Source organism: Megascapheus bottae, chromosome 16, assembly GCF_031878675.1.
Source record: "Megascapheus bottae isolate mThoBot1 chromosome 16, mThoBot2.hap1, whole genome shotgun sequence".
In the NCBI taxonomy this organism is placed as follows: domain Eukaryota; kingdom Metazoa; phylum Chordata; class Mammalia; order Rodentia; family Geomyidae; genus Megascapheus; species Megascapheus bottae.
This window is the reverse complement of record NC_143524.1, coordinates 40,303,391-40,327,586: the sequence shown is the minus strand read 5'-3', so window position 1 is coordinate 40,327,586 and position 24,196 is coordinate 40,303,391. Positions and strand designations below refer to the sequence as shown.

Below are 24,196 nucleotides of genomic sequence, written 5' to 3'. Positions count from 1 at the left end.
TTCTGATGGAAGCACACATCCCTGTCTAGTTCTGCATGGTCCTTTAATTCTTTAGCCATGGTGTTTGCCATTCACACAGATGCATACATTCACTCAAATACAAGCATTCTCTTTTTAAAATTGTTGGACTGGGAATTTGGCTTAGTGGTAGAGTGCTTGCCTAGCATGCATGAAGACCTGGGGTCAGTTCTTCAGTACCACATACCCAGAAAAACCTGAAAGTGGTACTGCGACTCAAGTGGTAGAGCACTAGCCTTGAGAAAGCCCAAGGACAGTGCTCAGGCCCTGAGTTTAAGCCCCGAGACTTACAAACAAACAAAAACAACAACAAAAAACTATCTTTAAGAGGCTGTACAAACAAAGGAGTTTCTATTTGCCTAACCCACCCCTTCCGTATAAGTGTTCGTATTGACAAAATGAAAAACTGAAGAAAATTTCCTTCAAACTCTGAAACATTTTTAACATTCTATTTTGAAGTAACGTAATTAGGAAGGGAGAAGGTATACTTTACCTTTAGATGGTCTCTAAAGTTTGCTCTTCTAGTTACTTTATCTTCAGCTTTCTTCTTCGTTGTGTACTTCACTTTGTACTGTCACCATTTTCTCTTTCTAGAAGAAGCTGAAATGTTCTGTATTCTACCATCCTTTCTCCTGGTTCCTTCACTACCCGTACCTTTTCCTACCTATATCCCGACCTTGGCACATGTCATTCTCTCAGCCTAGGAAGCTTCTAAAAAAGTCTATTTTGAAGCAGTTCTCACATGTCACAGCGTTCCCTCCCATAGAACACTGCCTTGGTTGAATTCACTTAAAACATAGCCTTCCATTTCAGGGCACCTGATGTTTCATCATGGTTGTTATAGCTTCTGTCATAGCTCTCCATCAGAAATCTTTCCCTCACCAGGCTCTTCGGATTGGAAATGATCAGCTCACACCAGTGCTATATGAAAATCCTAAAGATGGGCTTTGTTTTGTCTTCTAAGAATGTTTCTGGTCAGGATGACTTTCTGTTTTTTTCTTCCAAGATCAAGTATGTTTAAGACTCTGTTTAGTTAACCCAATTACTATTAAAACCATCCAAATTTCCTGTTAATTCTTTTCAGCTTAGATGAAATCCCTCCTGTATTAATGACCTTATATGTTGAGAATGTGAATATCTTCATTTTCTCAGAATTTTCAATACTAGAACTTTCTAACAAAGGTCTTAACTGCAAATATGTGAAAATCCCTGGATCCCCAAAGTAGAAGAAACCTTAAAGCCCATCTCCTTTATTTCCTGATTCTTGTCCCATGGTGACTATTTTAAGTGCTCTCAAATTTCCTTTGTAACACTTTGGTGCCATGAAATTTTAAGTGGTTGCACTATAAAATGTCTCATCCTGACTTAGCCTCAGCTCCTGTCAGGGCCACTGGGTGCTACAACCCGAGTTGTTTTGTAGTCCTCCAGTCCATGTTCACTTGGACTCAGCAGGAGGCTTTACGTAAAGAAAGTATGTATTCGAGCTACACTTCCTTCTCTCCTGGTTCCTGTAATATCAGAGCCCTGTCTTGCCTAGAGACCTATACACACATTAATTCCTCAATCAGGAATATATTTCCTTTATCTATACCTGTACTTACTCCATTATAGCTTTCCTGTCATAGCTTAAATGACTACTCCTGATTGTCTCTCTGACATCCCCCCACCTGAAGGACATGTCCCGTCTTCTACTCATGATTCTTAGGTTGCTTTGCCTTCCCTCTTTCACAACGTTGATTTCTATTTATAAGTGTATTTCTATTTATTTGTGTATGTCTGGGACTTTGAGTTCAGAGACCATATCTGTTTTGTTTCTTACCCTGTGTCCCACTCCTAAGACAGCCGCAGGCACATAGCAGACATTTGTTCCCCATGAATAAATGACAGAATGCATTGGTCAATAGCAGGCCATCATCCTCATGTTATGCTGTCAAAAATGGTAAAAATACAAAAGTACAAACCACAATGGTGTTAAGCTGGTAGAAAGCCATTCATCTGAGTCTTGTCATTAGGAGACTCCTTCCTCTTCAGACTTTAGACCTTATTGTTGAATGGAGAAACCTATAGAGTCACCAAAAAATACATTGATAGGATTCAAAGAATCAGATAATTCTCACATTGGATCCCACAAATCCAATATGCAATATATAAATATTCAATATTTGAGTTACTGTGACCAGAACAGTTCTATTAGCTCTATTTTTGTGTTGGGAACAAAATAAAATTTGAATCACTCTTTTTGTTACCTCTTCAGATTTCTTTAAAAGACTGACAATTTCACAATGGAAGCCTCTACCTATCTTAATTCTCATAAAACCTTGAAATTATATGCAAATGTGTATTTTCCCCACTTGGATTTAATTATCAGAAAATATTATACCCATGGGGCTTTCCTAGCAGTGAGAGTCCCTGATAACTAGGGAGAAAATGTATCTCTCCACAATAAGTCCCCAAAGAAGAATACCAATCGCACATTTTAAAGGACTAAAATCGTTCCTTAAAAGATGAATCTAGGAAGAATGTATCAATGTAAAAGCCCCCTTGTCATTGAAGCCCAGGCTGCAGCTCAGTATAAGATTCAGATTCCTTCAGGTGTTTTTGAGTTTACTGTAGGAAACCTACTTTACGGAGGTTTTAATTATCTTTGAATGCAAAGCTTTCTCCAGGCTCAACTGCTAATATTCCAGCTCAGGTCTAGAAAGCCTAATTCATCTTTAAGATCTTTTTCTTGTCTTTTCAATGCCCTGAGAGAGAACGGGAGGTAGAAGAAGCGAATAGTTCCAACCTTAGAGCCAGTTTCTGAGCCTATGTTTGGGGGTGGCTTATTTCCAAGGAAGACTGTCTCTTAACTTTTCTCCCCCATTTCTAACCACTTTTGGTGTTGTGTTTTGCTCTTTTTATTTATTGTATGCATTAAGTCTTAAGAACAATGGGTTCCACAGTGCTTCACAAAATGATTCCTCCTTTCTATATTCACTCAGTGTCATAATCAAGGTCGCTCAGTGATATTCTGGAGAACCTAATACATACTACAGGAGCCACCTCACCTGGGGTGGGGACAAATCCATTCCAATCTGTTTATGGTTATCTTTAATTCTTGCTTTGGACATGCTTTTATCATCCTACCTTCATTCCAGTAGCTCATGAGAACTATGGAATATTGATTTTCCATTTCCGCCATCTCATCTTCTCCATCATGTCCCTGGAGTAGCCTTCCTTCTCTGCACACTTATTTCTCAGCCCCATGAGTGCTAGCAATTATGCAGGGAAGACATGAGTTACTTTGGTTCTCTGGCCACTCTGAAATCTTCTATTCTACATCCCTCAGCTTTAGTAAACTCACTGGCTCCTGAAAAGAGCCCCAGGCCACAAGAAACTGTCATGCTGGGTTAGAATCTGCCTTAAGAAACTATATTACAGTGGGCTTCAACTGTTTTCAACTCTGAATGGGCAGAAAACGGCTGGGGATGAAATACACGTGTAAACAGTGCTTGGTAGATGTAAATGTTCCTGTTTGTGATTTTTGAGAAGAATCTTTTGACTATATTGGAATTTTCAGTGTAGACCTTTCTATATCGCCAAGTCTTTAGGGAGTGAAATTTAAAGTATAAATCTCTCCTCAATGGTCCTGTCTAATACCCCCCAATACTGTTCCTATTGGCAGTCAATCATGTTAGGAAGAACTGAACCTGGAGTACCAATTCCTCCAAATTTTACGTCAGAGTAAATGTGTACATAGAGTATAACAGAGTATTCCCATTACTAAGTAGCCGAATCTGTATATTATAAATTTAGATTAAAATTTACTTGGTAGATTTAGTTGTACATAGAAGGATGAAGGCAGAATGTTGCTATGATATAATGAATCCAAAGCCAACCTAAGAAAGTTAAAGGTTGTTTGTTATACACAGAGTCTGCTCAGCAGCCACCACAGAGCAGTGACCACAGTGACTCCATCTCCAGGGAGCATCATTCATGGCCTTTAGGGTAACTTTACTATGTAGACAGCAACATCACTCACTAACCAATACCCAAAATGATCCATAATAGCCCATTAGTTAATCCTACAACGGTTCCTCACCAGGATGGTAGGAACTAACTCAAAACTGAAAGATGAACCATGTTTTGTGTGTGTGTGTGTGTGTGTGTGTGTGTGTTGTTTTGTGTGTGTGTGTGTTGTTTTGTGTGTGTGTGTTGTGTGTGTGTGTGTGTGTGTTTGTGTGTGTGTGTGTGTGTGTTTAAATTCAAGGCTGGCACTCTACTGCTTGAGCCACACCTTTACTTTGGCATTTTTTGCTGGTTAATTGGAAATAACCTCCCAGTTTTTTCTCCCAGGGCTGGCTTTGAATTATAGTCCTTAGATCACAGCTTCCTGGGTATCTTGGATTAAAGGGGTGAAGCTATCAGTGCCCAGTTTGAAAGATGGACTTAAAAAAAATCTAGTCTCAAAGAAAAGTCTGTAACAGAAGGAGATGCAACTGGTACCATCACCTGTGGCCTGGGCTGTTCCCTAACAGTTCTTCTTGCCCAAAAGCCAACAGAGTCAGATGAAAGCTCTGCTCTAGCATCCCAGTTGTTCTGCTTCCAGACAAGGCAGCATCTTGGCATCACTGGGCAGCATCTTCTGTCTCCCTGCCCCCTAGTCATCAGAAACCTTGAGATTATAAGGTTCTTTTTTTTTCCTGGGAGAAATGGACATTCTATGCCAGCAAGCGTTAGACCATACAGAATGTTTGTGCCTTGGCTACATCTGTTTGCTACGGTCTGTGTTGGGTGTGACAAGAAGAAATGACAGCACTGACAGTGCTCATGTTGTACCACGTGAGTTGACTACTGATTCGGTGGGTATTTTAGGATGGAGAAGAATGTTCAGTGCGCTGACATCTGTGATGTCAAAGGAGAGGGATCTCAGACATGTCTGAGGGTCTGTTAATCCCATTTTTTACATCTTTTATTTCATATGGTACTTCCAAGACAGGAAAAGAAGACAAATGCAAATATTTACTCTCCCTCTCCATTTGCCAGTCTCTCAGCGACAGCCCAGATGCTCTCTTTAGCCTTCCGTGGGAGACACTATTTTAATTAGTTATTGAGGATAGCACGTAGCACAATGTAAGGATAATGAAGAACAGCAAAAATAACCTTGAAAGCAACCTTGATTATGATTACTTCTTTCACCTTGTGAGAACCCACAGATAAGACAGATTCCAGAGTGACTGAGAAAGAAACATTTAACCCAGTCCAATAAGCTTACTGAATAAAGAGTAGACCTTAGGAACAAATATTTAATTTGCAAATATTAATATCCAACCTTCTTTAACTGAATCTACTGTCAATGCATTTATAGTAGCTCTTCTTTATTTCTTGTGTCACCAATGTTTATTTCAGGAAAAAAAAAGTTCTTGGTTGTCAGTTACGCACATGATACAACTTAGCATCATCTTAGTGCTGTCACTCACACCTGTCACGGTCACCACCGTCCTTGACAACCCCACCCCTGTCACATCCCTCTGCCTGTGAGAAAATCCTGTGCTCTTGTCATGAAATGATTTGATCTGAACTTTGTAAAAATGGACATCCTTATAAAGCTGTAAGCCAATGACAGGAAATGTAATTTGAAGAGAGATGCACTCTTCTTAAAAAAAAAATAACACTTAGCTAACTATTTCAATTTCAGGACATTATCTACAGAGGTGAATAATTTTATTTTTAAAGCAGCTTGTACGAATCTTTACATTCCACCAACCAGATAAGCTTCTTTAATGGCACATTAGGCAGTTTGGAAAATGCATTAAACCTTTAAAGCTCCGAGGTCACATGTTAGTCAGTTCATTTCCTGATACCAAGCCTCAGTTTTGAGCTTCAAGCCTTAGAGAGCAGCTTACTCACACTGATGAGCATTTTGAATTTAGGCCAAAAAGGAAAAAACAAAAAGGCCTATAGATCTAAGCTCTTAACAGGATACAACATTCTACTACCTACATCCCAGGCACAAGTTTCTGAAAGACCCATCACTAATGAGGTTATAACTTTGCTCTGTCTTACTCTTCATTCAAGGCATAATTCAATCCGAAGACAACTCAACCTGTCAAACCCGGACTTCAATATCCAGCAACTTCAAAAACAGGAGCAATTGACTGGAATTGGTAGAATTAAACCAGAGTTATATAAGCAGAGGTCCTTGGAAAATGATGATGGGAGAAGGAATAACAGCAAAGCTTGTGGGAAACTGAACTTCATCTTAAAATACGACTGTGACTTAGAGCAGCTCATAGTAAAGATTCACAAAGCTATCAACTTGCCCGCCAAGGATTTTTCTGGAACTTCAGATCCCTACGTCAAGATCTACTTACTTCCTGATCGGAAAACCAAACACCAGACTAAAGTTCACAGAAAGACCTTGAACCCAGTGTTTGATGAAGTGTTTTTATTTCCAGTTCCCTACAATGACCTTGAAGCTCGGAAGCTTCACTTTTCTGTCTATGACTTTGACAGGTTTTCTCGCCACGACTTAATCGGCCAAGTGGTGGTGGATCACTTCCTGGACTTGGCCGATTTCCCCAGGGAGTGCATCCTCTGGAAGGATATCGAGTATGTCACCAATGTGAGTCCAGCATTTCTTCCTTTGGGAGTGGGTGCTTCTTGGTTAACTCAGAATCCGATTTTTGAGGAATCAAGTATACAGGCCAATATCCTCCGGGCTGTTGTTTTAGAACCTCTTTGTACCTTTACACAGACAAGATTTCAAACAATAATTCATTTTGAAACTGCCACGAATTATCCAGGGAAACTGTATAAAGGAATCACATTCTCTCATTTCTGTTTTCTCTCTCCTAGCTCTTCCCTAACAGGCCACACCTATCAGATTACCTCACCACTTTTTCTTCAGAGCATTCTTGGGTTGTTTGTGTTCAGTGGGTTCTGGCAATCCTGTGCACTGGCATTCCACAACTTCAAGACCTTGCCTCACTCTGAGAATACTAAGTCCTTATCTCTGTTCTCAAGTTGCCTCCATGCCAGTTCCATGATCAGGTACTCGGAGTGTAAGTGACTGAGAAGAGTTGGCACCATGGTTTCAAATGCAAAACTCACCATTTGAAGTTATAAAGAGGTATCTCATTTTTGTCACTGTTGACAGTGACAAAACTGATTTCTAGGAGGCCAAATCCAACTCAGAAAGAACAGAGAGGTACTTCTAGTGCTCCCTAGGCCTAGGTTTACACTTAAACACGGGATCACAGAAGAAATGAGATTACTTCATTATCTCCCTTCACTCTCCTGCTGAGATTTATTGACACCTTAGAACAGAAAGGAAAGTGACTTCCTTGGGTAATGGATACTTCTAAGCCTCCTAACTAATATTTCTTGTACATGGCCAAATTTCCCGAGACAACTTTGTTAGATCATCATGAATTGAAGTTTCCCTGTGGCCAGCCTTTCCCCATTTCTCTAGTTTTCCATTCATACCCACAAAAGGATCATCACATTTATTCAGTTCACATAGTGATGCAATTGAATTTGGGGCCCATGTAATGAAAGACTCATTTTGTTTAGGAAGACAACACACAACCTCTGCCCAATGGCCAAATTCCCCCACTAGTATTCTCTGATCCTTAGCTATTTCTGTGAACTGGGGGCACACCCACAATCCGGTGCCTCTAAGGGACACCTTTCCATATGCCACATGATGCCAGTTCAGCCTTGTCCTGCTGTCCAGATGGGTAATGAATGAGGTTCTACTGGCCACCATCATAATATTGGGAAGGAAAGGAAGAAGCTGGAGAAGAGAATAGCTACTGAAAAGGAAAGGTGGTTCAGCATGTTAGAGAAGGAACGGACTTCATTTTTAAAGGTTGAGGTACATGTAAACTGGAAATGGATGTTGAAAGTAGTAAGAACAGTTTCCCAAGTCACAACTGACAAATGAAGGAAGTTGAGACACTTTAAGGAAGCAAGGAAGACAGGCTTCTTATTGTAAGAGACGAGTGGCCCTAGAATTAACCCTCTTACTAGGGCATTTACCAGATCCTCTTGTATGTAAAAGCAGAGGCATGATCAGCTGTCGTGATGAGCCTTGGACTTGGAACTCAGCATAGAGTAGGATAGGATAAGATGTCTCAGCACCCAGTGAGCCATCCACTTATCCTTTTTTGACAAATGGATGCCATAAAATATCTGGAAAGGTTATTAGAAAGCTCCATCTAGATCCTGCTGTGAGTTATTCTTGAGAGGTTTGTGGAGAAAGCAGCATTGCATGCACAGGGGCTAACAGTCTGAATAAGGCTGACACTTGGTGAAAAATGTCTCTTCTACAGGTTCCGAAGAGATAGGAATTGAGTGGCAGGCTACAGAGACCTTCAGCCTGGACATTCCTGCCTTGTACAATGTTCTGAATACCATCACAGAAAACTGTGTGTGTGTGTGTGTGTGTGTGTGTGTGTGTGTGTGTGTGTGTGTGTATGTGCGCGCGCACGCATGTGTGCACGTGCAGCCAGTGTGCTATGGTGTATCCATGGTTAGGTAAAGGAATGTACCTGTCCAACTTTTCTAGGTTATATAAACTGATCCTCCTCCTAGTAAAATTGGATAGTTCCTAATATTCCAGTTTCTCCACAACTCTGGTGCCTGTTACACTGACTAATATTCATGTGTGTGTACATGCACAGAAAATAGCAGATAAGTGGTCTTTTCTTAGTTGCCAAGTTTGAGCTTCTTTTCATAGGATATTGGTCATTCATGCTTCCTTTCTTGTGAAATACTGTCCAGCACTTTCCCCCATTGTTTTCTTTTCCATGTCTATTCTTCTGTGCTTACTGTAGAACCTGGGCACAAATCCTCCCTGTGTTGCTTATATGTACTCCAAAAATTACTCTGTGACAAACTTTGAAGGTATAGTCTTTCATGTTTAATGTATAAAATTTATCAGCATTTTTCTATTGTACGTTAGCACATTTACGTCTTATTTAAGGAGTCTTACTTTATGTCCTGTAAGTATTTTTATTAAGATTTTCATTCTAGAGTGTTGTTTGTTGTCAATGGTACTTCAGTTGAACTCAGCCAGCATTTGCTAGGCAGACATTCTACCGCCTTGAGCCACACTTCCATCCTTGTACTAGAAAGATTTTAAGTTTTCACTTTCTCAAATAGTTTTCATCTTCAGAATGGAGTTTTTTTCTATCATATAATGTGTAGGCATCTCATATTTGCCAGCCAGCTCATGCTGTCATATCAAAATGCATTAGACTAAATGGCTTAAATGCCACCCATTTATTTCTCACAGTTCTGGACGCTGAAAGTTCAAGATCTCAGTGCTTGCAGGTTCAGCCCCTGGTGGAGCTCTCTTCCTGGCTTGTATTCCACTATTCCCTCTCATGGGAGCTCAGGTGTGGACACATGCTCTGCTCTCTCCTCCTCCATCACAGGGTCCCCAAATCATGACCTCAACCAAATCTAATTACTACCCAAAGCCTCCCTCTCCAAATACCATCACACAAGAGATTAGGCTTCAACATATGAATTTTGGAGGGGTCACAAATACTCAGCTTATTAACATATCCATATTTATTATTCCAAATAGATTAGCCATTTCCTGTCTTATCTTTTCCGGTAACTGGCAGTGCATACTTCATCCAATGTAGGTTTTCACAGATGAGAAATCTGTGCCTGGATACTATTTTCTATCCACTGTTCAATTTGAGTATTTCTACAAGTAGCACAGTTTGCAAATTACTATTGTTCTAGAATAGGCTTTCACACTAGAAGAGCAAATCACCCAGTCTACTTTTTTGGTTCATTCTTGCTGACACTTGGTTTTCCTTATAAGTTTTAGAATTGCATTGTCAAGTTAAACAAAAATTCTTGGACTATGTATGTGTGTTCATCTGAAGTCTAGAGAAATTTCAAATATTTTTTATATTGAATCTTCCATTTTTTTTTTTTGCCAGTCATGCGCTTGAGCTCAGGGCCTGAGCACTGTCCTTGGACTTTCTCAAGGCTAGAGCTCTACCACTTGAGCCTCAGCACCATTTCTGGCTTTTTTCTTTTTTCTTTTTCTTTTTTTTTTTTTTTTTGCCAGTCCTGGGCTTGGGCTCAGGACCTGAGCACTGTCCCTGGATTGTCTCAAGGCTAGAGCTCTACCACTTGAGCCTCAGCACCACTTCCGGCTTTTTTGTATGTATGTGGTACCAAGGAATCGAACCCGGGTCTTCGTGCATGCTAGGCAAGCACTTTAACCACTAGGCCAAACTCCCGGCCACCATTTCTGGCTTTTTTCTATGTGTGGTACTGAGGAATTGAACCTGGGTCTTCATGCATGCTAGGCAAGCACTCTACCATTAGGCCAAACTCCCGGCCCCTTGAATCTTCCATTTTTTTTAAATTAATGTACATTCATAATATGAGGGATTTTTTTTTATTTTTTTATTGTAATTAGTAAAAGGGTTACATGATATTTGCCAGATAGAAGGTGCATTAATTCACATACATTGATACCCTTTCACATGTCTTGGTACCCATTTCCCTCCCCCCCCATGAGGGATTTCTTTGTGGTATTTCCACACATGTACACAGTGAACAAATTCATTTCCTCCACCATATTCCCATTCATTGGCTTCCTTCCCTCTGATCATGAAATCAGCACTTAGTGAGTTTCATTTTGCCATATATATTACATATGTAATATATATGTGCTATATATAGACTACATTATGTAGATACTACATGTATAATATTAAAAATATGCAAGATATAATATATATTACAAGATATTTAATGCATAATAAATTGTATATGTAATGTTATACATTGAACATAAAATATACTGTATATATTACACATATGTATATAATTTCCTTCGAGCCTCAGTATCCATCTATTTTTCCTCTCCCCACGTATTCCCTCCTATGTAATCCCTTTTTTTACATTTATACCCAATTACCATGTTGGCCATCATCCTTTTAGGTCTGTACTCTACAAATGAACTACAGCATGCAATATTAGGTGTTTTGAGTTTGGTTTATCTCGTGAGTCTTTGTATTCTTAACCAACATATATCTTCTCCATTTATTTAGCTCTTCTTTATTTTTCATTTAAGCTTTATAATTTTCTGCATAAATATTTTTCATGTCTCTTCTCTGATTTGTTCCTAGATAACCTAAATTTTATTATTGCCATTCCCATTAGGTAATATTGCCATTATTTCAAATGGTAATGCTTTTAAAGTTGAACTTTCCAAGTATAGTTGACATTACTTATCTTGCTTGGAAATTTTGTAAAACTCAGTAATTCTTTTATATAACTTTTTTCTTAGCATGCATTAGGTATATGAGGGGTATTTTATTGTGACATTGTCATAAATGCATACAATGTATCCTAATGAAATTCATCCCCTCTATAATTGTCCCTTATTTTTTAAAACATCTGTTTTCATACATGTTCTACAGTTCTGTTTTCATACATACAAATAAACTATTTCACTCAAATTCTTCACCATCACTATCTCCATCTCCAATTAGCCCTCTCCTCTTCCTCTGCCACTTATTTATAACACCAACAGCCTAGCTCTAAGATTTTTGAAAAATTATTTATTCTCTTTTCCTGCTTCCCCAGCCTTTATTGATCCATATTTTGTTGAGATTCCCTCTGCCATCTTCTTATAGGCTTTCAATGTATTTTGAAATTATTCATTTTCATTTTTCAGAATCCGTTTCCCTTATCCCCCTAAAATAGCCCCATAGTTAGAATCATGTAAAACTCTTAGAAATTCTTTAAATTCAGAATTTCTTTATAATCAGTCATGTATGAATTATGACAATTGTGTGTGTGTGTGTGTGTGTGTGTGTGTGTGTGTGTGTGCATGTGTGTGTACACTGGAGCTTAAACTCAGGAGCCCTGAGATTTTAGCTCAGCTTTTACATTCAAGGCTGGCTTGCTACCACTTGAACCACACCTCCAGTGCTGGTGTTTTTACTGTTTAACTGGAGATAAGTCTCTTCGGTTGACTGTGATCCTCAATACACAGATCTTTGGCCTCCTAGGTTTGTAGGCATGAGCCATTGGTTTCTGGATTAAAAAATACATTTTGTTTAATCAAACGCTATTATGAGGTTCATCATCAGTTATATCGACTGATTTTCTAATGTTGAGTCAATTGTGTTCCTATAACATTCTAGACTTGCTTTAGTATATTACCTTTTCTATACACTGCTGACATGAGTTTGGGAATATTTCATTTCGCATTTATTAGCAGTAGTGGTGCATGTAATTTACTGTTGGTATTCTCGAGGTTTGGATTTGAGATATTTGTTTTATAACAGTTTTAGGATTGTTTTAAATATCTTGTTTGTTCCTACATAGTACCCTTAGAGGCTTTGGATTTTTATTTCTTTTTCATTGCACTATAAGAGCTCCATGGTGTTTGACTTTGGCTTGGCTTCAGTAAGGAAAGGAAGAGAGTAAAGTTGAAATATTTATTTTCTTAATTGTTGGGGTACCTATTCGTGGGTTAGCAATACCTTCTACTGAAAGCCATGATTCCTGAATGTGTCTGTATATTATGATTTTGTAAAGAATCGTTTTTCTGGGAGTAAAAGTTTAGGAGCACAAAACACTATGAAACCATCATTTCTTGTTCTATGGCTCCCTTTTCTGAGAATTCAATACTTAATTTATTGTTTATTCCATTGTATGTCAGTTTTTTTCTTAATAATCTCTGGATTGCACTTTCCTCAACTATGTTCTGTATTTTTATTTCATTGTGGGACTGATAAAATTTCAGTTATTCTTTTTTCTTCTTTTTTTTCTGTTGTGGTACCTGGCACCATTTTTTATTAGCTTCTCAATCATCATCTGGAAAGAAAACATTCTTGAGTAAGATCATTAAAAACAGCTCTGAGATAAGCAAGTCACTACTGTGTATCATAAAGCAGGTACAAGGTATTTTATATTCCCAGAGGGATGATACAGTACTGTCCTGCATCTATAATACTAGAGGATACAATTAAAAAGGCATTATTGAGACTTGATTCTATTTTTCCAGCAGAGGTGTTCTTCCTTTTTCTTGTTGTGTTGTGTTTTGTTTTGTGCCAGTCCTGGGGCTTGAAATCAGGGCCTGGGTACATATCAGAGCTTTTAAGGCTAAAACTCTACCATTTGAACCATAGCTCTAATTCTGGATTTTTGGTAGTTAATTAGAGATAATAGTCTCACATACTTTTCTGCTTCTCAGATCTCAGCCTAGGATTTCAAGGGAGAGCCACTGGCACACAGCCTAAAGCCTCTATATATATATATATATATATATATATATTTGTCCTGATATGCTTTTATTCCTGAATCTCAATTTGTTTTCTTTTATTAGTTCTGAGAACTTAGCCATTTACTTCTTTCCATTAGTTGATATATTTTCATATGTATTTTTGAGAGTGCTAATCTTTTTCATTGATGTACTTTCTATTTCTTTATATGTATGTGTTCATACATGATTGAATTTTGCCTTGAACACAGTTTTTTATTTCTATTTCTTTATATTTATGTGCACATACATGATTGAATTTCACCATTGCACACTTAGTTTTGTAGTCTGTTCCTTATTACTGCAATAGCTGATTCTTTGGTGTTTCCATTTACTTTTAGTGTGTTTGTACCCATGTGCAGGCATGTATGTCAGTAATGGAGCTTGAACTCAGGACCTTGTGCTCTTGCTCTTGTTTTCCTTCTCATGGTTACTGTTCTATCTGTTGAACTACACCTCTGGGTGGAAATTTTGTTCTCTAAATAGAGATAATATTTGTGAACTTTTGTGCTAGGGCTGACATTTGAACCACAGTCCTCAGCCATCTACCTCTTAAGTAGCTAGAATTACAGGTATAAGGCACCGGTAGCCAGCTCCATTCACTTTAATGCTTTAATCCTTGTTTCCTCTTGTATTTATATTTGTGACTGTAAGTTAATCTAGCTTGAAACTTTGTCAGGAGATATTTCAAAGTATGGGTGTACATTGTATTTCATTACAGGTGATTTGAATTTTTCCCCAGCATATTCCTAGATGAACTACCAGCTATTTAAATCTTGAATGACAGAGATTTTGAGCAAGAGATAGGGTAAATATAGGCTCCAAATAAGTGAATGAAGACCTTTATTAATGCTTAGAAACCTTTTAGGGAGACATTTTTTCTTAAAGCAAAGCTAAGAAAGACATACACCCAACATATGATTTCTGTTGTGTTTGTCTTTTAAAGACAAGCATTCAGGTTTTAGGATTCCAGTTTTATACAGGACTCTTCCACAACATGTTAAACACATTTACCTCCAGAATTCCAGTATCCACTTACTTATCTCTGGGGATTCATTTTTCCTTATTGTTTGGGCCACTGAAAACTTTCTGTCTCATCAGCTCTGCTGCACATTAAGCAGGATTCTATAACCCATTAGTTTTTAGCTGGAGGAATTCTGTGAGCATTTGTCCCACTGTTGGAAACACCATACTACATGGCTTAATGCTTGTTCAAAACAAGTAGTTTTAACTTAACATGAACTGAACAGTAATCTATGCAATATTGTATGTATGCCTTGCAATAAATAGAACTCTAGATATCAGGCACCAGTGACTCATGCCTGTATTCCTACCTACTCAGAGGGATGAGACTTGCGGGTTCAATGGTTAGAGGCCAGTCCAGGCAAAAGAATGCACGAGACTCTGTCTCCAAAATAACTGGAGAAAAGCAGTTCGGGAAGTGTGGCTCAGCTGAGCTAGTAATTTGAACATGCTCAAAGCCATGAGTTCAAACCCCAGTTTGAACTGGCAGGGGGGCAGGATTTATAATTGAATAGTGGCCAAATAGGAGTTGAGACTCTCATTGGTCAGTTCAATCTGTTTGTGAAAAGCTGATATAAAATTATTATATTGGTCTCTTTCCTTAGCCCTAGATTAGGGTACGTTTTTTCTGGTCATTGTTTCTGTAACTCTGTACTTCTATCATTACACATGATATCTTCTTTTATGTGCTCAATTATATTTCTTCTCTAGTAGACAATGACTCAAGTGCGGGGACAAAGTTTGCCCTATTCACTGCTGGTGCTCAACCTCCAGAAGAGTGTCTGAAATTGTGATGCTGACTAATTCTATCATGTATCTTAAAAGACACTCAATAAAATGAATCTCTTTATGAAAGACACATCTGGGGAGACTCGAGGGATAATTGTGATAAAGAATGTTATGTAGAGATGAGTCCATAAATGAATCTCTCTTAATTCCTCCAAAGAGAATATGAGTTTTATAAATGGTAGCATTCAATAAAAATTAATCCTTGTGATTTCCAGGGGAGGAACAAAATAGCAATTATTGATATAAAAGTGATAGTTTAATTAAACATCTCAGCCACGAATGTCTGATCAGTAATAATATATTTCTTTTTCTTTGTTGTTGAGAGTTTGTCAGTACACAAAAGACTAGACAGAATATGAGAGAAGGCCAAAATTTCAGAGAGCCTGGAAGCATGCTGGCTCTTAGGCCTATATACTTGGTATGTGTCACTGGCTCCTTGGCAAATAGGCCCAAAGCACTTTAGAAATCTCTTGGTGGCCTCCCTAGACTGAATCAGAGATATTTCTGAGGCTTCAGATCATGTCAGTCAGACTGATTTGGAGAAATGCCAATGCTGTTATATAGTGACAATGGAAGTCCACTTCAATGAGGTCCTCTCTATGCCACTATTAATTCCAGTTTCAGAAAAAGGAAGAGTATACTATAGAGTTTATTATCTTAATAACTTAAAAACTGTATGCTAAAGTCAAGATCTGGTACTATGTTTTGATGACTTACGCTTATGATTCTATCTACTCAGGAGGATGAGATCTGAGGATCATGATTCAAGGTAGCCCAAACAGAAAAGTCTGTGAGATTCTCATCTCCAAATAGCCATCAAAAGCTGGAAATGGAGATGTAGCTCAAGTAGTAGAATCTTAAGCAAAAAAGCCAAGTGGGAGCATGAAGTCCTGAATTCAAGCCCCCTTACTGACAAATAGACACAAAAATTGATCCTGTGAGCCATTGCCAAGTTTTAGTTCAATTTTGTTTTTGTTTTTCGGTCCTGGGACTTGAACTCTGGGCCTCGGTGTTGTCCTTGAGCCTTCAGTTCAAGGCTACCGTCCTTCTCATTGAGCCACATTCCCACGTCTAGTTTTCTGGTGATTAATTGGAGATGAGAGTCCCACAGACTTTTAAGTATCCAAGCTGGCTTTGAACTGCGATGCTCAGATCTCCACCTCATGAATAGCTAGAATTACTGGCATGAAAAATACAGAAAGCCCTTACTTGCCACTGCTGACATGGAAACCAAGTTCCTTCTGAAATGTGGATGTGGGAAATCTGCTACCACTTGCGGATACTAAGCCATATCTTCCTGATAACCCACTGAGTCTCATCTGGTCATTGTCCCCAGTCATGACCCCTCAGACATCCATCCCCATGTTCTTTAGATATTGCTACTTGAGGGGCAGAGATCAGAGAAGCATGGCTTGAAGCCAGTCATGGCAGAAAAGTTCAGGAGACTCCCATCTCAACCAATGGCTGCATGTGATAGTGCATGTCTGTTATCCCACAATGGAAGCACAATGGCCCTGGGTAGTGATAAGGTGCCTGTCATTCCCAGTGACACCAGGAGCCCAAGTGCGAAGACTGCAGCCTAGGGTGGCCCAGACATAAAGTGGCACCCTACCTCAAAACCACCAACATAAAAAGGGGTTGGATGTGTGGATCAAGTGGTAGAGTACTTACCTAGGAAGCACCTGGTTCCTTCCACATTATGGTTAATTTTTTTTTAAGTAGCAAAGCTGTTGAATGAAATATTTGAAGAAAGTACTGGATGAAACTTTAACAGCTGGACAGCTGTTATTGTAGCATTATTTCCAAGGAAAAAGTTGGGTTTTTTTTTAGATATAATTAGTGGCACATAAAAGGAAATGTGTAATAAGTATATGGTTTAAGAATAATAACAAAACGAACATTGATCAATTCAGAACTTAGCTGAATAGGGGAAAAAAAACACATTATCTGAGATGAACCAAGGTGGATCAATGGCACCCACTAATCACTAATATGTCTGAGGATAGATCTGGAACAGGTGTAGAGTAGTGGCTCTTCAAGTTGGGTAGGTAGTGGGATGGCACAGAAAGTTCAGTAGTGGGCAGACAGAGCATGTACTTTTTAATAGAAAAAAATGGAAAGTATAACAGAGTAAATGACTGCTGGGTTGAATGTGGACTGTGAGCAGCTGAAGAGGGCATACATGGACATACATGGAAGAGTGAGGACCTCGGAAAAATAGGCACTGCAAGGTACCTTTGTAAAAAGAATCTTAGGTTTGAAAAACAATGTAGATAGTGGAGTAGATATAGAGTTCTAGTGGATGAACATGACAGGAGTGCCACAGCAGAGATGGAGACAGAGAAGACACAGAAGACATAGAAAACAATGAGTGCTGGTCCCAAAGTCAAGCATGAAACCTGAAGCCTGCATACTATATGAGCCCTGAGCATGCTTTCTCTTCTTCCTGGAATTCACTCATGACTCCCTGGTGGGACTCCATCTTCTGAAAAGTTCTTTGTCTGAATTTGTGTCTTTAGGAAGTCACAGCTCCCTCCCTACATTGTCCACCACAAGGGCCAAGTAGAAAGGAAAGCTATATAGGAGTTAGAGATATGGAAAACTACAGATGGTTGGAAACTGGTGAGAATCACATCAGGGAGTGGAAGTTGTTTCCCTTCGGGGCTTTCAAGTGGAGAAGTTCACTTCCCAAGCTCAAGGTGGAGGCAGAAGCTGTGGCAAGTGATTATGGGCAGGGTGAATTCCAGAAGTTTTCCATCACTGCACTAATCACTGCACTTCATTGGACTTCTTAGTCCCACAACCAGACATCTAGAAGCAGCAGAGGCTAGGACCCAAAGCTCGTGGTTTGCCTTATGCCTGGTCCATCGCTGACAAGTAGAACATCCAAGAATAATTACTGACAGCTCTGCCCACAAACCACACTGCCTGGTTGCTAGGCCAACAACACAAAGGAATAAAGAGGAAGCCAAATATCACACAGATGCTGCTCTCACCAGGTGGCATTTATCTGAAGTGGCCACAAAAGAAAAACTACTTGGCATGGATGAAGATTTAGACTGCTCTTCATGCAGTTCACATCCTTAGAGGACAAGAAACTTAGCCACTTACAAAAAAATGCAATATTATTTTTAACTTTTAATTTTTTGGTTTGTTACAGAGATCTCTAAATTAAAACAGCCAGCTTAAATATTTATGCATACATTTTAAATTTTGTTTTGTATAATTTTTTTTCTCTTCATTGCTTTTTATCTTGTGATTCTTCTCCATTTGATATCTAGACTTCCATTAACCAGTTCTGTAGCCCGGTTGGCAGGACCAGAGCCATTCTTCTTTTCTTTTTTAATCATCTTTGGCTCCTGTTCCTCTTCTTTCTCCCTCTCCCAGTTAAAAAAAAATTATTATTACAACTACTACCACCACTACTATTGTCAGTCCTGGGTCTTGCAATCAGGGCCTGGGTGCTGTCCCTGTGCTCCTTTTGCTCAAGGCTAGCACTCTACCACTTGAGCCACAGCACCACTTCTGGCTTTTTCTGTATATGTGGTACTGAGGAATGGAACCCAGCGCTTCATGCATGGTAGGCAAGAACTCTACCACTAAGCCACATTCTCAAGACTAAAATTATTTTCATCTCCATTTAGATCCATTCTCTCTCTCTCTCTCTCTCTCTCTCTCTCTCTCTCTCTCTCTCTCTCTCTCTCTCTCTCTCTCTCTCTCTGTCTCTCTCTCGCTCTCGCTCTCGCTCTCGCTCTCGCTCTCGCTCTCTCATCTCTTTCCACCTTTTCTTCTTGATTTTTTAGTTAAAATTGTTTGCTTGTTTTTTTCTCACTATATTATTATCTGTTATTCTTTCTTAGTCCCCTCTTCTATTCACTTTTTCCTTTCTCCTTTTTCCCCTCTTCTCTATTACTGTTCTGTAGTATTATGTTTTTGTTTCTTTCCACCCTTATTAATATTTTCTTAGTTCATGTGGCATTATTTTTGCCTACCCATTTCTCCCCGTAATGTTATTGGAGTTACAGTGGTAATTTTTTTTCAATTTGTTATTATTGTAGTGTAATTATTTGTGTTCAGGTACATAACTTTTTTTGCTGCGCTATTTTAATACTTAATTGTGTGGCATGCCATAAGTTATCCATCTGCTCACCTGTCAGTGGATATTTAAGCTAAGTTTTCTTGTATTTCAGAAAAAGATGCCATTAAGCTTCCTTGTATATCTCTGGGAAAATAGGTCTGAGATTTTCTTCATGATCTACATCTAGGAATGGAGTAGCTAATGGAATGGAAAGAAAAATGTACTTCTAATGATCTAACCAATTTGTAATCCCACAAGCCGGATTTGAGAACATGTCAGATTATGTTCTCCCCAGTACTTGGTATTAATTTCAATAGAGATTCTTTGCATTTTATACCTTGACAATTATGATATTTTGTATTTTTGATATTATTCTAATCTAGGTGCTTTCTAGTATCAGAAATGATGTTTAGGTTATATAAAGGCTTTTAAATTTTTCCCCATAATATAGTTAGTTTTTTAAAAAAATTGTTTATAACTTCATTCTTGTTTAAGTAATTGCAGAGGGTCTTCAATTCAAAGTGTCATTTTGTGAATACAATTCATCTTGAGCAATGTCATTCCATTCAGTATTCTCCCTATCCCTGCCAACCCACTCATCCCCTCAAGTCAATCTGTTCCATTTTCACATATGTGCATTGAACTAAAAATGCTTCAGTTGATTTACCTTGGAAAGCTAAAGAAGGAAGTCTAACAATGCAGACAAAAATCCAATGTCTATCCTACAAAATTAAGAAAAGTGAGGGAAGGGGGAGGTAGGGGAGGGATGGATGAGAATATTGAAAGGGGTTACATTCGTCAAGATATACTATACTCATAAACTGCTTTGTTAAATGGCAACTCCTTGGTACAACTACCTAAAAATAATGTAAAAATCTTACATATTTGACAGATTTGCTCATTTGTTTTCACATGAGCATAACCAAAGTACAGAACATTTTTGTCATGCCCAAATATGCTGCTAGGTAATATGCTTCCTATCACACAGTTGTATAGTTTTTAGAGAGAAGTTGTAAGTTAATGAAGATGTGATAAGAGGGGCAGACTTTCTTTTCAAGATTATATATATTAAAGTTGGTTCCACATTATTTACACCACATTTTTTAACTGCTGTATGCACTTGAAAAAAAACCATGCATGTCTCATATTTTTGTTAATGTAACATTATCACTTGTTCATAAATATGTTTTGAACTTTCCTATTCTGGCAATGGATTTTTAGTTTCTTCTTGGTATTTCTATCACTTTTTGCTTCATACAGATTGAAAGTTAGGTTATTAGAGAATTTATATATATATGGCCATATGAGCCTTTTATCATTATTCAGCATCTCTCATTCCCAAAAGAATACTGTTTGTTTTCAAGTGTACTTGCTCATTGCTGGTAATCTACCACTTGAGCACCAGTCCTGTTCTTGCCTTTTTTTCCTAGTTTACTGAAGATGGAGTCTCATAGATTTTCTGGCTAGGCTGATGTTACACTATGATCCTCCAGGACTCAGCCTCCTTAGTAGCTAGGATTACAGATGTGAGCTACCAGTGTCCTGATTGCTAGTCTTTTGGGGTTTTTGTTGGTCATGGGGCTTGAACAGTAGGCCTGAGTGTTGTCCCCAAGTTCTTCGGCTCAAGGCTACTACCCTACCCCTTGAGTGACAGCCCCACTTCCGATTTTCTAGTGGTTAATTAGAGATAAGAGTCTCACAAACTTTAGTGCCCAGGATGGCTTTGAAAGTGTTGCTCAGATCTCAGCCTCCTGAGTAGCTAGGATTACAGGCATGAGCCACTGTGCCCGGCTGGTTCCCAGTCATTTTTAAGGTGACACCCACCAACTGAGGAAAAGGGTCCAAAGATGGATTCAGCCACGAGTCCTGAGCTGTGAGCAGCTAACACAGAGCAGCTAAGGAGTTGTGCAGCAGCCTGGTCATGGTGATCTCCACAGATCAGAACAGGGGGAAAGGGGTTATGAGGGCCCTGGGGAGATTCTGACTCACATGACCTCTGAAACATAGGGAAATGATAAATAAGGAGAGAAGGATTCTTCTCCCACTTCCACCCCACACATTCCTTTCCTAGACAAAAGTTCTTGCTACCTTGAGTGGGTACCAAAGAGATACACATGCACGCGCGCGCACACACACACACACACCACAGACACACAAAAGCAGGCTACTCCTGAAAGAGGTTGTGCATAGAAGTAGTCTCTACTTAAGATATCCTTCCAATTAAATTCTTCCATGCCCAAATACATGGAAAGAACTGGATATGGGGGAAAATCTAGCAACTTCTAAGGATCTGCAACAATGGAAAGAAAACTTAATAGAATTGTCAAGGACAGCAATTTCATCTGTTGAAGAAAGTTGAGACCAGTCAGGTAGTATGTCCCTCCTGGGACTACTTCCAATGATCTTCTACCTGAAGAGGCATTACTGTCCATAATAGCAAGCCAGCTTCCTGACAGAGAGCCTTGTCCCAAGGATTGGCATTTGCTTGCTTGGAAAATGAGTTCTGAGCCTTTTGAGGATCGAAGCAGTCTGTGGTATTTACAATACAGCCTTACTTTCCAGTAGCTAAGTGTAGTCTAATTCTGACAGATGGCTCTCCAGGGAAATTTTCCTTCAGATTGGATTATGCTTCCTTGCTGGAATGCTCTAATTAAGGGGAGTCTAAATAAACATGGTGGGGGAGAGAAAAGAAGGGGAGCGGGCTGTTTCTTAGGAAGCTGCTTTGGAAAGTGGCCATGTTTGCAGTGTTAATCTCCACAGCCCTACAAGCTCAGGTCTATGGAAAATCTAGGCCACTGCTCTGCTTGAAGACTCTGTAGTGCTATATCCGTGGTCAGTCAGGCTTCATTTCCTAAAAAGCCCTCCTCTCTAACCTCATCCCTATCTTGTTTCCTACTTGGCTGGCTGTCTTAAATTAAGACTTGAAGAATACATGGATCATTATCATAAGTGCAAATGACTTTAAAAAATCTCAGCTGATCAATCAATGCAATGAATGTTAAACACAGCTAACATTTCTCTTACTAGTACTTAAAAAATTAGTACTGAAATGCGCTGTTATTATATTCCTTTGATTTTTCTTTTCTTGTTTTTCTTTTTTATGTTTTTACTAGGGATTGAATCCAAGGCCTTATGCATTGTAAGCATACATTCTGCCATTGAGCAGTGTTCTTATGTCTCTTTTTATAATTTTTCCCCCTGCAATACTGGGGATTAAATTAAGGGCATATGGCTTAGTTGGCAAGCATTCTACGATTGAGCCGTGCTCCCATTCCTTTTTCCTGGGATTTTTTTTAGGTAAAATCAGGTGCCTTTGCCCAGTCTATCTTTGGAATACAGTCTTCCTACCTCTGCCTCTTTGAGTAGCTGGAATTATAGGCGTACACTATCTTGTCCGGTCTTCTGTGACATTTCCTGATGCTTACCAGGATGAGGTCTAAATCATTACAGGAAAGTACATCTGGTTATCAACTATATAAGAATAGATTTGCGGGGCCGGGAGTTTGGCCTAGTGGTAGAGTGCTTGCCTAGCATGCACGAAGACCCGGTTCAATTTCTCGGTACCACATATATAGCAAAAAGCCAGAAATGGTGCTGTGGCTCAAGTGGTAGAGCCCTATCCTTGAGAAAATCCAGGGACAGTGCTCAGGCCCTGAGCTCATGGCCAAGACTGGCAAAAAAAAAAAGAATAGATTTGTTTGTCATCAGTGGTTTGAGACAATCTATTCTGGAAGTCAAGAAGTAAATTTTGGTCAAGAAGTAATTCTTGTTATTCAATGAATAACAAGAAATGTCTAGGCATCTAGAACATAAGGAAGGATCCCTGCTATCTCATAGCTTATGGTCTTGGAAGATGCAGATATGGGAAGGGACAGATAGTAAACAGTAAGTCACATGTGTGACTGCTGCTATAAAGGCAATGAGTTAATGCTCTAATGTGACTTGTTGCATCCAAGTGGGAAACTTGGATGAATAACATTGAAGATGATATTAAAAAATGGCTTAGGAATTTTCCTGGAGAATAGCAACATCCTAAAGAAACTAGACAAACAAAGACCTGGACACAGAAGTGACTTTGGCAGGTTCAGGAGCAGATAGTGTGGGGAAATTAAGAAGGCAAAAACAAAGGGAAAGAGAAACTAGTACTCAATCAGGAGAAAGAATATGTAGGATTTCGTATGCAGGAATTCATCTTTGTGTCTTTATAAGTAATTTTAAAGGGTTTGGAGCAGGAAGTGGTGAAATAAATAGATTCATCTTAAAAAAAAACTCTGGCTAAAATATAAAATGGACAAAACAGGCCTGTGATCAAAACTGTAGAAAGATAATAGGCACACAGGACAGTGAAAAGAGACATGGAAACATGAGAAGGGGTATCAAGGTGTGAGAAGTAATGCACCTAGTACCTGGCGAATGTAACTGTAACCCCTCTATACATTACCCCAACAATAAAAAAAAGGAGAGACATGGATAAAAGAATATTCCAGAAAAAATAGGTTTATTAAAGAATAATTGATATATAATAAACTGCAAGCTCAAAGGATACAGTTTGATAGTATCTGACGTATGTATACATTTGTGAAGCCATCCAGCATAATCAAAATAATGAACATCTCCATTACCCCAAACTAGCCTGTGCCCCTTTGTAATCTGCCTTCCTTATCACCATCTTCCAATCCCCAGGCAAGGGTTGTTCTGTTTTCTGTCACTTTAGATTAGTTTGGATTTTCTACAACTTTATATACATAGGAATCATACTATATGTACTCTATTTTGTTTGGTTCTTTCAGTCACAATAACTAATTTTAGATGTATTCATGTTGATAGTGAATTAATAATTTGGTTCTTCTATTGATGGATGCTATTCCATTACATCCATGTACTCTCTGCTTATTGGTTGACTGGTGAGGAATATTTGGTTTAACTTCAGCTTAGGATACTTCAAGTAAAACTGTCATGAGCAGTGGAACATATATATATCATTTCTCTGGCACATT

At 38.8% G+C, this 24,196-nt stretch overlaps 1 protein-coding gene across 1 annotated transcript in view; it reads left to right on the top strand.

The window, feature by feature from the left end:
• Positions 1-24,196, top strand: part of Syt9 (synaptotagmin 9) — a 163,739-nt gene that overhangs the window by 58,075 nt on the left and 81,468 nt on the right. Inside the window, exon 3 of the mRNA XM_090348253.1 lies at positions 6,076-6,622. Within this exon, the coding sequence (XP_090204379.1) occupies positions 6,076-6,622 (547 nt within the window). The remainder of the gene's footprint in view (positions 1-6,075; positions 6,623-24,196) is intronic.